Below are 16,604 nucleotides of genomic sequence, written 5' to 3'. Positions count from 1 at the left end.
TAAAAGTGGCAGAAGTGGGGGGAGGGAGGTTGAGGTAATGTGATTTAAAAAGTAAGAACGATTAGTTTAAACTAGTAAATATAGGGCATGACAAATTGTGAATATGGTCAAAAATAAGCCTGAAATATGGTATACGAGGTCAAACGTGACAATAATGGGTCAACAAATGTGACATAAGGTGGGAAAGTGGTGGAAAGGGTTCTTAAGTGCCGGTAATGTCTTGAAAGTGGCAAAAATGTGCAGAAACGACATTGAAATTTAATAGAGAAGTGGCAGAAATGGGAGTAATGTAGCAAAAATTCATTAAAAGGAGCAAAAATGTGGCAAGAAAAAGTGATGAAAATAGGTTAAAATATGGCAAGTTTGGTGTAGTTGCAGAAAAAGGGTAAAAATAGGCTCAAACTGTTCAGAAAATATATTATATATATATATATTTTTTTAAATTTATTTATTTATTTATTTTTAAGGCATCTGGCAACCACTCGAAACATTTTATAATCGAAGAAAAATGCAAATTATAGGAACTTGGTGGCAGTTTTATGTCTTGAAACACGTAATTGTGTTCTAGGTTACAGACGCAGTGGTTTTGCAAATGAACACATTCCTTGTGTTTGGACCTGATCCCAAATATGAAAACAATAGAGCAAAGGAAGTGTGGTGCCAGTGACAGATATACAGTAAGCCTGTGGTTCAAAGCACGTAACCACGTCAGTGCACACTACAGTGCGAGCAGATGGCACAGGTTCACTCAAACTCTATCTAACCGCAAGCCCATGACTTTCACTCAGTCACTGGAAAGTCACGTCTGTGTTTGCACCAAAACCAGCTCTAGCTCCCAGGTTTGATTTACACACGTCATTTTAAAGTAACACCAACAGTCAATTTTCTACGGTCTTAAGACAAACATGGGCCTGCCAGTTGCCCTAGTTTTGTGCAGCCACTAAAGCAAAAGCACAAAATTACATCAGGAACACACATGATGGAAAAATAATAAAAACAATGGCAAAAATACACAAAATGACTCCAAAAAGAAATGAATTTAATCTAAAAACACACAAGACGACTACAAATATACACAAAAATAAATGGAAAATATACAAAGTGAGACCAAAAATACATATAAATGACTCATAACACACAAAACAACAATATACACATAATGACTCCAAAAAGAAAACAAATTTACCCTAAAAACACACAAAACAACTACAAATATACAAAAAAATATACAAAACAACAGCAAAAATACACATGAATGACTCATAACACACATAACAACAATATACACAAAATGACTCCGAAAAGAAGCAAATTTACTCTAAAAACACACAAAACGACTTCAGATGTACATAGAAATAACAAAAAAATATACAAAATGCAGCAAAAATACACATTAATGAGTCATAACACACAAAACAACAACAAAAATACACAGAATGTCTCTAAAAGCACACCAACAAATATGCACAAAAATAACTGAAAAATACACAAAACTAAACTAAAAACTGTTTTTTTTTCCCGTATTAATGCTCATTATTCTAAATGCTGACATGAATGTTGATAATTTGGCCTTTTGGATCAGACAGTTACATTTTTGTGGCCCTTGCTGTGATAAAACTTGCCCTCCTCTGGTCTAGGAAGAGGCTATATTAGAAATTAGTGGATTTATTATCAATTTATTTGATTTTTTGGTATTTTCTTTTAGTGGAAAGTAATGATACAAGCACTTAGAGGCATTTGTACCTCTAATCGTGTTTTCTTATTTGTTCCTGGCCTTGTAAATATGCATCAATAGTTTCTACATTGGTCACACACACAGACAGACACATTTTCCACAGCTAAAATGACTGCAGAGGAGCACAAATGCATTCAGCATATTGAAAAAATATCGTCATTATAATTTTATGCCTAATCAATTGTACCCATAAAATTAGGAAAAGTCATGAAATATGAAGCAAAGAATAAGCAAAGTCAACTATTATTATAATTAAATGATAAACATTGAATGGGGTCAAATTGACCCCAAGGATAATAGGAGGGTTAATGAAATGTAAGTGTAAGGGTTAATATTTCCTTAGAAAACATTAATTACTGCAGCTGCAGGACCTAAAGCTTCTTTTTATAGAATGTATTTATATCTGAGTTACATTTCTTAAAGTTTTCCAGTTAGATAATGGGTGGATTAGTCGTGTAATTAACCTTCTGGTAAGATATAATCTATCAATCTGTCTCATCTTGTCCTTCAATGTAAAACCTGGTGCTTCCACGTCTGCCCGATGAACTGGTTAATCATACACTGACTCGTAGCCCACATGCTGTGCTAATGGCTCTCTGGGGCTGTGCACATTTCTGCTAAACATCCCCATGAATAAAAAAGTCAGCAGCTCTTATGTAACAATCTGCAAACGGCACCAGGAGACGACAACTTAGTACAACCGACTTGTTCTATGGCTGTGATATTTATAGATTCCATTCATGCTTTAAAAGCCCAGATTTAAAAATTCCGCCTGACTTTCCAGTGTTTCACGCTCCCTCTGCGCGTGTCCTCAGAAACGCAGCGCTATTTATAAAAAGCTGAATGTGTAACTCAGTGGAGTGTGCCTGTCTATTCCCAGCCTTTATGAGTGCTTTATTATTTCTAGCTTGTCGGCTTTTATTTTTGGGCTGCAGAGATGCCATTAATAGCGGGAGTCACGCAGTGATGTGTGGAAACAGGGTCAAAGTCTAAACATCTGAATGAAAAATTAAATAAAATATTGTTTAGAACATTGCAGCTTATTCTCTCCAACCATTTCTTTATTTTTTTCTTCTTCTTCCTCATGACTATATGTTTGTTTTTCCTGTTTTTTGAGAAGCAAAGTCTTCATAAATGCTGATTCAACATCATAGTGACGTTGACAGTGTTTTTTGAAGGATGGGGGCGTTAAGAAGTAGCAGTTTGATGTAAACAACAGGTTAAAAAAGTGGGATGGACAGCCATCGTGTGGGGCCCCCCTGGTGGCCGCGGGGCCTTATCAGTCGTTTAATCATCTTAGTGGTAGGCCCCCGGCAGGCTCTGTGTGGAAACACAAGTGTTTCATCCAAACACGGTGCCAGGATTTCTTCTCTCCCGGTGCTAAGGGGGTGCGGGATTGATATGTGAGGGTGCTGATAATTAAAAAAAAATAAAAAATTAATTACAACTCAATTACCATTACGTGATTCAACATTTTTTCCAATTACAATTAAAATGACAATTCTTCTTTTTCCCGGGAAGTAAATTACAATTATGTTTTCAATTACTACAGTTCAATTACAATTCATCACAATTACTGAGCCTTGAATAAATAACTCCATAAAACGTGACCTTCCTCTTGTGTTAGCTTTGTGTTAGCATTTTTTATAAAAGATATTATCTATATTTCTATCATATATTTTTGTTTCCATGTTAGAATCAGAATCAGAAGCACTTTATTTATCCCAGGATGAAATGACTTACTGTATGTCACAGACGCTCGAGCAATATTACAAATGAAAAGAATAAACACTAAACAAAGAAAGAAATAGAAAAAAGAAAACATACATAGTTAAGTTAAAGACTGTTAATTAAACAAGGAATAAATACAGGGGCACACATTACAGTAGAACAAATAAAAAAATAATACAAATATACAAAAGTACAAATAACTGTATGTCAGTAAACCCCTCCCTTTGTTTTTTTAAATGGCATACTTGATATTAAACATATTTTAATAATTGTATGTGTAATCCATAGAACTATAACATCAGTTTTGTGACAGTTTTTATATAATTTTTATGCCAATTACAATTACAGTAAATTAGCCAAACTCAATTACAATTCAATTATGATTACAACAGCAACATATTTTTTCAGTTACGATTACAATTATAATTATGTTATAATTGTAATGAATTACCAGTTACATGATCATAATATACTGTAATTGACTCCAACCCTGGCTAAGACAGACTAAGTGAGAGTCATGGTTGGCTGAGGGAGACAAATACAAAAAGACGATAATATGTGGACACATGACTGATGACGAGCACATGTTTCTGTGTCCAGGTTGAACCAGCTGACACGACCAACCTCCACCGTGCGGGTATGACCAGGTAATTCACCTTTCCTCTCTTACAGTTAAAGAGACTGCCCCTTCATTAACATTTTTAAACAGTGGCCAAATACGGAGCAGTTTGATCTGTAGTGGGCCACAGATTTTATGCAAGAAAACAAGTAATTTCAACATTTTTGTGCCCCAGTTTGCACTTGTACATATCCATAAAATACAAAATATGTAAAAAACCGTCAATATCCAAGCAATAAGTGATAGATATCAGTCCCAACAGGATCTTCATTTTAAATTTCCTAGATTTGTGACCAGTTTCTATTCAATTAAGGAAAATGTTGTGTAATAAGTTGAAGAAAATGAAAAGATTTTGTAAGAATCTTGAGTTTTTAAATGATAAAAATGAGTGCCATCATGATATAAGCACCAGGAAACTGTCAGCATCTGCAAATATTGTTACGTTTCATTTAAACAATGATTCATGTTTTCTGTGTCATTTTTACTTTCTCCTGCGGGCCAAATTGGATGCTCCAAAGGGCCGGATTTGGCCCCTGGCCCTTTAGTTTGACACATGTGCTTTAGAGCATCTAATACAGCCTGCAGGAGAAAGTAAAAATGACAGAAAAATGTGGATTATTGTGTAAATTACAAAATAATTTAGGTGTAGATGTCTCAGCCCTTCCAAATATATACAGATATAAATCTACAAATGTCCCCATGCTATCACATGATTACAGTTATTTATTTATTTATTTTTTTAATCTCAAATTGATGAAAAAACTACATTTTTTTCTAAATCCTGTAAATTCCTTCAAATTACTCTACTAAAAGTGATATAACAATTGCTCATAATATCAAGGAAATATAAGTGAATTTGTGTTTAAGGTCACTTAATGCTTGGATATTGTCGGTCTCTTATATACTTTATGTCTAAAATATCCCACTTAAGATATTTGCCCCCTGAACTAAAAAGAGTTTGACACCCCTGCATTAGAGGGTGAAGAACATGAAACTACATTTCCAAAGGGTTGAAAAGCACTTTGACCCCTGAGTTATTTATTGAAAAAGAGGTAAAAACACATGGGAGGCAGTAGATTATTCTCTAAACACATACTGTAGTTATTAGGGAGTGACTTGACATTCTTGAAATTGTAGATATTTTCCCGACTCTCTTTAGCGTCTTATCTGAAGTGCAAACACACTTACAGTGTTCATTAATCATAAACTCAGCCATTAGAAATGCACAGTATATACAGCTGATTGCTCAACAGAACAATAGGGAGCTACTGTATGTATACGCAAAGAAAGAATAACAAGGCTGGACCGTGCCTCTCTGACTGATTAGAGGGACAAGGATCTTTGTGTGACTTATTAATAAAGGTTATCATGTTCAGACATAAGGTCAAGGTTTTACTCTTTGCTTTGTAGCCTTATCTAAGCTTCAGTGTTGACCGTTAATACACATATTTCCAGCTTTGTTCCACCACCACGGCCCCGTATCACAACATCGCAGTCTTTCAGGAAGCATCGCTTCCTTCTATTATGGTCAGTTGCTGTTTCCTTGGAAAAAATTCCGATCATTTTTACTCCTGATCTGTGCGGAAAGACAAGACTGATTGCGTAGGTCGGGTGTAATATTTTTATCTAAATTCAGCCTGATACAGTTACACCAAAATGCAAAGTGGGGAGGTTTTTGACAGGATGAAAATCCTGGATGAATCTTTTGCCAGATTTGCAACTCCCTGCAGTATTTGAGAGAAAAGATCGACTCCATGGAAATATATAAGAAGAGATTCTGTGAATATGTATCTTATGACTGTCAAACAATCCAGAGGAATCTGTGATTGATGTTGAAATTTCCAGTAAAGTAATTTACACAGTTACCTAATGAATCAAAGCAAACAATGGCTGCTTTGATAGCTGGAAATCGTTTTTTTAAGTGCTCTATGAAAAACATACCAGTGGCAAGATAAGACTTGTACAGTTGTTAATATTGAAAATAATAACCCTCATTGTCCTTGACTTAAATGCTGCAGTGTCATTACCATTGGCAGGGTGACATTAGCATGCACAGCTAATGACAAGTGACATTAAAGGCGCCCCTATCGCTGCCGCACGTCTCAGGTTTCCGTGGCGGTTTGTGGCCCCGGGGCCGAGGGTTTCATCAGCAGCCAAAGACTCTTGGCCCTGCTGCTGTCAAACTGAGCTAATTATAGAGAGCAGTGATTACAGCCACACCAGGTCACAGACAAATGCTCCTGTGAATTCATCCTGAAGTTGGACGATTAATGATTGATTTTAACCAAACATTTTGGACTGTAATCCAATCAGAAAGAGGCACCAGTCCCTCCCCTCAGTCTGACGGATCAATAAAACTCACAGATCACCAAATCTCTCACGTCTCACAATGATTGGACATAAAACGTAAAGGCTGCAAAACAGAAGCAAAGTGAGCAGAGAAAGAACGTAGATCATATGTGTCAAACTGAAGGTCCGGGGGCCAAATCCAGCCCTTTGGATCATCCCGGTGCCTCTATTGCATGATAGCAGTCATTTTTAACATTACTCTTTTAGTTTTACTGTTGAAAAAACAAGAAATTCTTACAATATCTTTTAATTTTCCTCAAAATTACTACATAACATTTCCCTTAAAGGCGCACTGTGTAACTTTTGGCCACTAGGGGCGCTAGACCGGTACATTTCATGCAAGCGCCCCTAGTGGCCACAAGCACCGCAGCACTGTCGCAAAAATCAACAAACATCAGTCGGGCCAGCCTCACTTCGTCTTTTGATTGTGTATGCAGACAGTAGTTGACCTATACTTCAGGGTAAGGACTGGCTCTCAGGGCTGGGCTCACGCCGCAGCTACAGTCTATGGGCTGGAGAAGCAGCCGCCGCCGCCGCAGACCCAGTGCTCGGCCCGCGTCGTCGGCCCGGCAGCCATCCCCTCCATCTCCTCAGACTGTATAGCTGCGGCGTGAGCCCAGCCCTGAGAGCCAATCCTCCCAAAGTTACAGATCTGACTTGCCGACCTCCCTTACTAAAGAATCCACATTCATCTGAACTATCACGACGATTAGAGCACCATTAACCTAACACAAAACGACCATATTGTGCTCTTTTAGCTGTAAACAGAGGCTAAACACGTTTCAGCTGCCCACAGCAATTGTGCCGGGTCGGGAAATGCCCGTATGTTGTGACGTCACGTGGGAACTATATTTATTTGAGCCTGTAGTCACATGACTGCCGTAACATGACCTGGAGAAAGACGGTCCGTCTCCTCCAAACACGGTCGTTATTTCAAGAGGGAAGCCTCGCTCGGAGCATTGATACTGTCAAGCGCTGTATATTGACCTGAGGAATCATTTAAAATAACGACTCTTTAGGTCAAATAGTCCACGGTGTGCCTTTAATTAAATAAAAACTGGAAAGAAAATCAAAGAGATTTAAAGTAAAGAACATGTTGGAACTGATTTTTATCACTTATTAATTGGATATTGTGGGTTTCTTACATATTTTGTATTTTATGTATACGTAGAAGTACAAACTAGGGCACAATAACGTTGAAATTACTCGTTTTCCTGCATTAAACGTGTGGCCCACTTGAGATCAAACTGTTCAAAACTAAAATGAGTTTGACATCCCCGATGTAGATGATTAAAGGGAAATGATCCACCTGATCATTCGTGTCAGCCTAGCTTTAGAGTTCAGGGTGCAGTTTTGAGCAATTTATTGGGTTGTTGTAAGAAAAGATTTGAGTGATGGTTAACTGGTGGCCCAGGAGCCACATGTGGCTCTCTGTCTAATTTTGTGTGGCCCCCCAAAGTAGATCCCGCAAAAACTTGTGATTGAAAACGTTCATTTGATATGAAACAGTTCATACTAGATTACAGTCTCTATTATTATGTTCAAGAAACCAACTGAAATCTTAAAAAAGAATATTATTGGTGATTATTTTGCCTTTGGTACACTTTATTACCTTAAAATGATTAAAAGTGTTTTAAATAAAAAATGTGACAAATAACATGACACCAAGAATAACATAAAACGTGACTCCAAAAACACTTGAAACGACAACAAAAATGAACAAAACCCTTTTTTCTATTGTATTAATGCCCTGATTGGTCATTATTCTAAATAGTGGCATGAATGTTGATATAATAATGTGTGCCCTCATTTTTGTGGCCCCCACAGTTATTATAAAAACACACAAAACAAGAAAATCGCAAAACTGGGAAATAATGGGTGAGAAATTGTGAATGTGGTTAAATTAACAAAAATAAGCATGAAATATGGTGAAAAGAGGTTTAAAGTGACAATAATGGGTCAACATGTGCATCATTAATTGGGAAAAGTGATGAAAAGGGTTTAAAAGTTACGAAAATGTTTTGAAAGTGGAAAAAAAGGCACTGAAATTTGAAAGTGGCAAAATGGGAGAAATGTATCAAAATGGACGACCGTGGCTCAGTGGTCAAATGTAAAGAGCCTTGCCTCAGGACACAACGACGATGACTCGGCTAGAGCAGGGTTTGAAACCCCAACCCAGTGGTAGAGTGGGTCATCCATAACCACTCTACCACTGGGTGAGGGGTTCAAACCCTGCTCGTTGTTGTGTCCTTAGGCGAGGCGCTTTACCCACATTGCCTTGTATAAATGGTATGAATTGTAGATGAATGTTGGTGGTGGTCAGAGGGGCAGTAGGCGTGAAATGGCTGTCATGTTTCTGTCAGTATGCCCCAATGCAGCTGTGGCTGCATTGCAGCTTACCACCACCGGAGTGTGTGAATGAATAATGGTTTCTGTATGTGCTTTGAGTCTCCTTGAAAAAAGGACCATATAAATCCAAGCCATTATTAATTATTATTATTATTATTAAAATGTAGAATTATGGCAAGTTTGGTGTAGTTGCAAAAAAGGGTAAAAAATAAGCAAAAATGGGCTCAAATTGTTCAGAAAATATTCTTTGTTTGTTAAAAGCATCTGGCGACCCCCTGGTGACCCCCTGGCATAGACCACCTTGTTCGTGGATCTGTAGTGAGATGATGATAATTGCATCCAAACGCATTGACAGTGGGTTATTAATGGCATGTATAGAACGAGAGAGAAGACGGCGACACTGAAATAATGAGGATGAAGAGAAGCTGTAATCATTAAAGCTGTTATACATCGCACAATATTCATCAAGTAATCCCCAAGAGGTGATCAGCTACTCTGGGATCCAATTAACTAGCGGCTCCTATTGGTCGCTTTTTACTCCTCCCACATCACCAGCACATCCTAAAAAGATGGCTATCCAGACTGATTTATTCAGTTAACGGCAGTGTGACTTCGTCAGGGAGGGAAGTTTATATCACCAGGCAAAACTGTGATGTAGTCAATGGTTCCCAAACCGTGGTACGTGTGTTTACTCAGCTGCGGCTGCTCGCATGGACATATACCTATACACTATCCTTTTCCATATTCCTATCTATGAGGTCTCAGTCAACAGTGCTGAGTAGATTCAGAGTGTTGGGTCAGGGTGGGCCAACGCAGACCACACACACACACACACACACACACACACACACACACACAGTAGAACTGTGAGCACGCTCACTAGAGAAGTGTTTTTCAACCTTGGGATTGCCTGAAATTCAAACGTGGTCGCCTGAAATGTGTTAATTACTGATTAAATATTTTTCTTTAAATTATTTAAAAAACCATTTTTTAAATTAAAACACAACACAATCTTAAACAACTGTATTCTATAAGTTCAGTTTCTCAAAGAAGAAAACACGTTCAAATAAAATGCAGTATAAAGAAAACAAGAAAAATACAGTATGAAAATATCTGAGCTGGCACGTCGTGTCATTTTGTGCATAAATCTTGGTTAAAAGTGACCAAAAAAGGGTGGAAAAGGTGGTGAAATAGGATTTTGAAAACTGCAAAAAATGGTTAAAAGTTGGAAATTAGAGGGCAAAAAACGGACAGAAAAAGTGGAAAAAAGTGATAATATTGGAACAATTATTTTAAACTGGCAAATAATGGGCATGACAAATTGTAAATGTGGTTAAATTGGCAAAAATAAGCATGAAATATGGTGAAAAAAGGTCAAAAGTGACAATAATGGGTCAACATATGCAACATTAGGTGGGAAAGTGGTGAAACTGGTTTATAAGCTGAAAATGTTTTAAAAGTGGACAAAATGTGCAGAAATGTAATTGAAATTTAATCTGCTCACTATGGCAGTGTTTTTCAAACTCAGGACCGTGACCCCATGTGGGGTCGCCTGAAATTTAAATGTGGTCACCTGGAATATGTTAATTACTGATTAAATATATATGATTTAACTGTTTTAATCATGTATTTATTTTTCTAATTAAAACGCAACACAGTCTTAAACAACTGTATTCTATGTTTTCAGTTTCTTAAATAGAAATCTAGTTCAAATAAAATCCAGTATACACAAAATAAGAAAAAGAAAAAAAATACAGTATGAAGATATCTGAGCTGGCACATTGTGTCACTTTGTGCACAAATCCTGGCTACTCTGATTTTGTGACGCACTATAACACACATGATCAAAAACTAATTTTAGAGAAGATTCTTTGGGATTGCCAGAAATTTGTGATATAAAATTAATATAAAAAAGTGGGAAATGTATGCATATATATATATATATATATATATATATATATATATATATATAATATGAACACAAGCAATGCAAAGGTTTTTGTATATTTAAATCAATGTACAAACAATCTATGTTCCCAAAGTATAGACCTGAAGAAAAGCGATAAGATATACATTTTTTAGTATTCTTTATTTTTCGTTAGGTCTGTAATGTTGAAAATGTCTGGAACATAAGATTTAAAAACTAAATGAAATAATAAGTGCTACTTCATCCCTTTCGAGCAGTGTATTTATGTTTATCTACAGTATTTATATTACATATACATACATATATACATATTATGTATACTGTATTAGCCATTTAGGCTACAAGTGGGTAAATTAATTTACAAATACAGCGAAAGTTTTTTTCTGTTTGTATTAAATTGCTCAAAATAAATAAGTAAATAATATTGTAAATAAATAAATAAATACATGTTTAAAAAAAACATTAAAAGAAGTATTTTGTTTTTTTAATTCATTTTTGTATTTTTTTTTGCAATTATTTATTTATTCAAGCATATATTTATTTATTTATTTAATTCAGCTTCTTTTTTTTATTATTACTTATTTATTTGTAATTATGTAAAAACATGTTGTCCCCCATAGCGCACCACCCATACCTCACAAAGCTTTAAAAGTCTTTCTACAACTGATCTGAAATAATCAGTCTTTAAGGACCATTTAACCTCTTTGAAAGAGGTGATTTTAGCTCTGGAACATATTAATTAGGATGTAGCCCACAGTGTGTAGTATGTGTGTGTGTGTGCTGCACTAATGCTATGACAGTCACATTAGCAGCAGCTCTGCACTGAGGGCAACGTACTGACAGAGCGTAATAAACAACAGACAGCCTCTGACATTCCACTGTGATCCAGTTCTACACAGATCCAACGTGTGGCTCCACAGACTATTAATGATCTAATCTGTGACGCTTTCCCCCACGGCGCCACATTCTCTCACACGTAAGCTCTGCTCGTGTGTGTTTCTCCAGCTGGAGGGGATTTCACAAAGTCACGATGAATATTACTGCATCTGTTGATTTATTTCATCTGTTGGAAAATGTCATACATGTTTTAAACCAGGATTTAAACCGGCCAAATAAAAAGGATGTTTAACTTTAATGAAATATGTACTTCATAAACATAATTATATACATATTAATTATTTTAAAAAGCAGAATAGTAGCGTATTGTTAGCATTATTGCATTGTATCACAACACAAAGGCCCAAGTGTAGAGTTTAACTTCCAAAAAAACAAATCAAAATAAATCCAACAAAAATCAAATTCTCTGATGGATAAAAGATGAGAATAAGATATTTAAATATAATTATAAAACTGAATTTCCCAAAGAAGATGCATAAGCTGAGCCCCTCGGAGTCAGTATATCTTCTCAGAGCCAGTATTATTAAAACAGTAAACTGTATTACAATGACTAACTGTTCCAATAGTTTACATTTAAATTTAAACTATGCTAATTCATAAATAACCATTAAATATGTTCTATAATAATAATAATAATAAATATTTTGATTATTATTAATAATAAGTACATTAAAATATAAAACACCAAAATTAAAATAAAGTATTTTTAAAAATTATAATAAGTACATTGAAAAAGACAGAACTGTCAAGTTGGCCACACCCAGAAAGAACTCATAAGGACACATTATGGCGGGCTTTGCAGACACCTCTGAGGAAGACTGGCAGTTGACAATCAAAACATATCAGGAGATCAAAATAAATTTCCCAAATAAAGTTGTCTGAATAAAAGAAAACATTAAGATATTTTTCTAAAAGAAGACAAAATTAACTTGCTGGAATTATTACAAGAATATATAACGTCCTCACTAATAATTCATATAATATTTTTATTAATTGTGGCTCTTTTTATTCTATAAGAATTAATTTAAACACATTGTTGTTGTTTTTTTCTTCTTGTATTTAAATAAATTCTTATAAAACAACAATTAAACATATTTAACCCTTAGTTCTATTCTTTGCTTTAGAGTAAACATATACCAAATATATTAATGTAAAAATGATAAGAGTTCCAGTCCTCTGAATGCATAGAATTTATTAATAAGACGTATTACTTGATGTATGTTTTGTTGCTAATGTTACATTTGACTCTAAGTGAATATAGTGTGTTTTCTGTTTTGTCATTTCTAAGCCGTCTCCATGGTTACTGTGTGGTTTTGTTGTCTGAGGTGTTTCTGCTGTAAAGCTCCATCTGGAAGCAGAGCTGCAGGGTTTTTACCAGGTTTAAAGGGATTTGCTTAAAATAAAAGGGAAATGTGTGGCTACGCTGTGTAAAATATGGTATTGGGGTCACAGGGTGGTCCTGATGGTGTTCAATATGAGCTAGGGTTGGGTTCAATTACATTTTTCAGTTACAATTATTTTTTCAATTACCCATGTTCAATTACGATTACAGTGACCAGCATTTTTTCCAATCACAATTAAATTGTTAGAATGTTTTTATCCTGAGGAAGTCAATTACAATGACTTTCCTAATTATTAAAGTTCAATTACAATTAATCACAATTACTGAGCCTGAGATAAATAACCTAATAAAAGTTAATTTATCTTCTTTTAGCATCTCTTACGGTCCTAATTTACCTTGTTAGGCTTCTTAATCAATGAAAATATAGGTTTTAATATTTTTGGTGTGAGCCTAAAGCCCTAGATTTACATTTTTTAACATTAAAATGCGGGAAAGGTTGATATGAAACAAGTTTTAATAATCGTTAACTACATATGTGGAGAACTGTACATAGAACTGTAACATGGTTCCCAAGTTTTGAATTAAATTCTAATTGACATGTTTTATAGAATTTTCATGGCAATTACAATTACAAAGTCAATTATCTAAACTCAAATACAATTTAATTACAATCACGACAGCAACAGATTTTTTTAAATTACAATTACAATTGGAATTACACCATAGTTGTAATTATTTATCAATTATGCTAGTGGTTCTCAAACTTTTTTGGCTCTAGTACCTCTTTTCTCTTATTTCTGACTCCAAGTCCCCCCCTTTGTCCCACTTAGTAAACGATTTAAAAACAACCATAGATCATAATGATGGAATAAACAAGTGATAACACGCGTTTTAAAGAATCTCATTTTGTAAATAAGTGGAAAGAATCAGTATTTAGTGCAGTAATTCACAACTAGAATTAGTTTTTGATCATGTTGGAGCTCAGATTTTTTTTTTTTTTTACTGCATCTTAGTTGAACTTGATTTTAATTTCACAAACTGAAAGTATAGAAATACAATTGTGTGTTAAGAATAATAATTTAAAAAAACTTCAAAGTCTGTTTTATTTATTCTGAAATTTCAGGCAGTCCCACATGGGGTCCTGACCCCAAGATTGAAAAAACACTGAATAGATTTATTTCTATAGATTTTATCATGTTTGGCCATCTCATGCCTGGGGTGGGACCAAGACTGACACTTTATTTGTTCACTTTCCACTCTCTCTCTCTCAAGTACCCCCTGAAGGGCCATTGCGTACCCCTAGGGGTACATGCGTACCCCCATTTGAGAAGGTAGTGGCTATCCGTGCGGTTGCCGTATCAATATATTGACATTTTATCCATACGCAGCGCCCCTAATTGGCCAGTTTAGGTCACGTGACTAAGACTAAACCTTACCCTAACCCTAAAAATTGTTGCGATATTGGGTTATAACCTAACCCTAACCCTAAGATGCTACGTACGTGTACTTCGGTAACCGTACCAATAGCACTGGAGGTGGTCCGTATGGCAACCGTACTAATAACTTTCATTTGAGAAACACTTAACTACGCAATTACAATTAGAATGAACCCCAACCCTGGTCTGAGCAGATGGCCTGAGAGCTTCCAACCTCCACATTAATTACATGTGACTGTGCTGAGCAGAGGTTCACCTGCTAACAGGACCTTCCTTATCGTCTGTTACAGGTGTGAAGTAAATCTGACGGCTAAACCAACAAGGAGGAGATGACGGTGAACAAAAAGCAACGGCGCCTTCTTAAAAAGCTCTTCCAGCTAGCTGGTGGTCACCGCTAAGCTCGTCCTTCTCTGGCTCCTGCTGCTCAGCCTCTATACACCTCCACGCCTGCTCCTCTACTACTCTGTGTTTGAAGGATCAGCAGGGCTGGTGACATGACCCTTTCACCTCCTGATGCCATATACTACTGAATGACCACCACCTGTCCTGTCTGTCTGTCTGTCTGTCTGTCTGTCCGTCCGTCCCGCAGCGTGTCTCCTACATGTCTGTCCGCCTCTTGTTGGCTGTCAGTCTGCACCAAGTGCCAGAGCATCATTACATTCCTTTAGATTTTTTGCACTGACCACCAACAAACCCTCATGACTTCATGTGTTTACGTGCACAGCACACTTTAGCTGTAGAAGATATTCCAGCTGTTTCATCAGTGTCTCGTTTCATTGCACCTCTACACAGACAGGCTGTAAAATGACTCATCATCATAGAAATGAGCTGCAGAACTAGATCTGCTCATAATGTCAACTATTAAAGCTGCTGGAGATGAAAGTTCATCAGATAAATCACTAGTGTAGCAGGTCGTTTCCTCCCCATAAAATATGTAAAAGGTTGAAATTGGAATCTCCACCGTAAACACTTTGTTTAGACATTTTCAGAAAAGTTTTGCACGTTGCATTGTGGGATGTGGAGTCTGGTAGATGCAAATACGTGTTTTTCCTTCATTCTTACTGCAATTTTTTTGTGGTTTTTGCTACACAAGGGGGACAGTAATTCATTTAACTCTTGTTTGTTTTAGTCTGAGCTGCATAGACATTTAAACAGTGGTAATATAGTAACCAGTGCACCAGTAATTAAACTTACCAGCAAAGTACAGATCTTAGTGAACCAGTTAGCAGGCCAAACCGGCAGAGGTGTAGAGTATTGATATGTCCTACTCAAAGTACTGTTACTTGATTGAAATTGTACTCAAGTACAAGTAAATCATACATAAAATACTCAAGTTCAAGTAAAAAGTAGCCCAATTAAATCGTACTCAAAGTAAAAGATACTAATTACTTGTTCCATGTTTATTGTTGATAATCAATCTTGTCATGGTTCCCTTACATACAGTAAATATCTCATGTACAAACTTAAAAAGGAAGAGACCATATCTTGCACAATTGGACCTTCATTTATTTTCCTCAAAGACATCTGTATAAAATAAAAGGTTTGTCAAAATGTAAAATTCATTTTTAAATAAAATTACACCAATGAATTCAATTCAAAACAAAAGTATCAATAAATTTGTTAAACTAAATAAATAACCGTCATTCAATGCTGTTTTGCCGCCGTGCATTACGTTTAATTTGGTTGTTCGGCCATGATGTGATGCATTTTTTTATAGTTTCACACTGTCCATTGATCATTTTAGAATCCAAAATAATAATTTACTCAGTAACGGTCGGGTATAGAAATGTAATGAATTACTAAAAAACGTGCTTAAGTACAAGTAAAATTACTGATTTAGAAATATACTCAAAAAAGCAACTCAGTTACAGTAACGTGAGTACTTAGTAAACGGTTACTTTCCCCTCTGCAAACTGGTGCACTGGGGGCCACATGACAAAGAAATACACATAACAGCAAAAGTACAAAAAAAAAGTCACAAAAATTACAGAAAAGTATAGAAATGACAACAAAATATACAAAACGACTGCAAAAATGCACAAAACCTGTGACCTACGTGACATTTAACTCCAGCAGCTTTAAGGCATAACCATTGAACTCCAACAGAATGACTGCGCTCTACACACTAAAGCTGTGCTGTGCATGTAGACAAACACACGAGAGCCAAAAAGGTGCTACTGTCTAAAGGTCAGTGAGTCCGCCTTAACGTTTAGAGCTTT

The 16,604-nt window shown here is 35.9% G+C and overlaps 1 protein-coding gene across 2 annotated transcripts in view; it reads left to right on the top strand.

Moving 5' to 3' along the window:
- Nucleotides 1-15,766, top strand: part of spns2 (SPNS lysolipid transporter 2, sphingosine-1-phosphate) — a 123,768-nt gene extending 108,002 nt beyond the window's left edge. Inside the window, exons 12-13 of one of the 2 annotated variants that reach the window (XM_028467431.1) lie at nucleotides 4,067-4,113; nucleotides 14,676-15,766. In XM_028467431.1, coding sequence (XP_028323232.1) covers nucleotides 4,067-4,109 — 43 coding nt within the window. In that variant the 3' untranslated portion in view covers nucleotides 4,110-4,113; nucleotides 14,676-15,766. The remainder of the gene's footprint in view (nucleotides 1-4,066; nucleotides 4,114-14,675) is intronic. The other variant, XM_028467432.1, reaches the window with a different exon arrangement.
- Nucleotides 15,767-16,604: the final 838 nt, after the last annotated feature.

The sequence above is a fragment of the Gouania willdenowi genome, chromosome 14 (assembly GCF_900634775.1).
Source record: "Gouania willdenowi chromosome 14, fGouWil2.1, whole genome shotgun sequence".
In the NCBI taxonomy this organism is placed as follows: domain Eukaryota; kingdom Metazoa; phylum Chordata; class Actinopteri; order Blenniiformes; family Gobiesocidae; genus Gouania; species Gouania willdenowi.
Note: the sequence above shows the minus strand (reverse complement) of the source record. Positions and strands in the feature narration are given on the sequence as shown.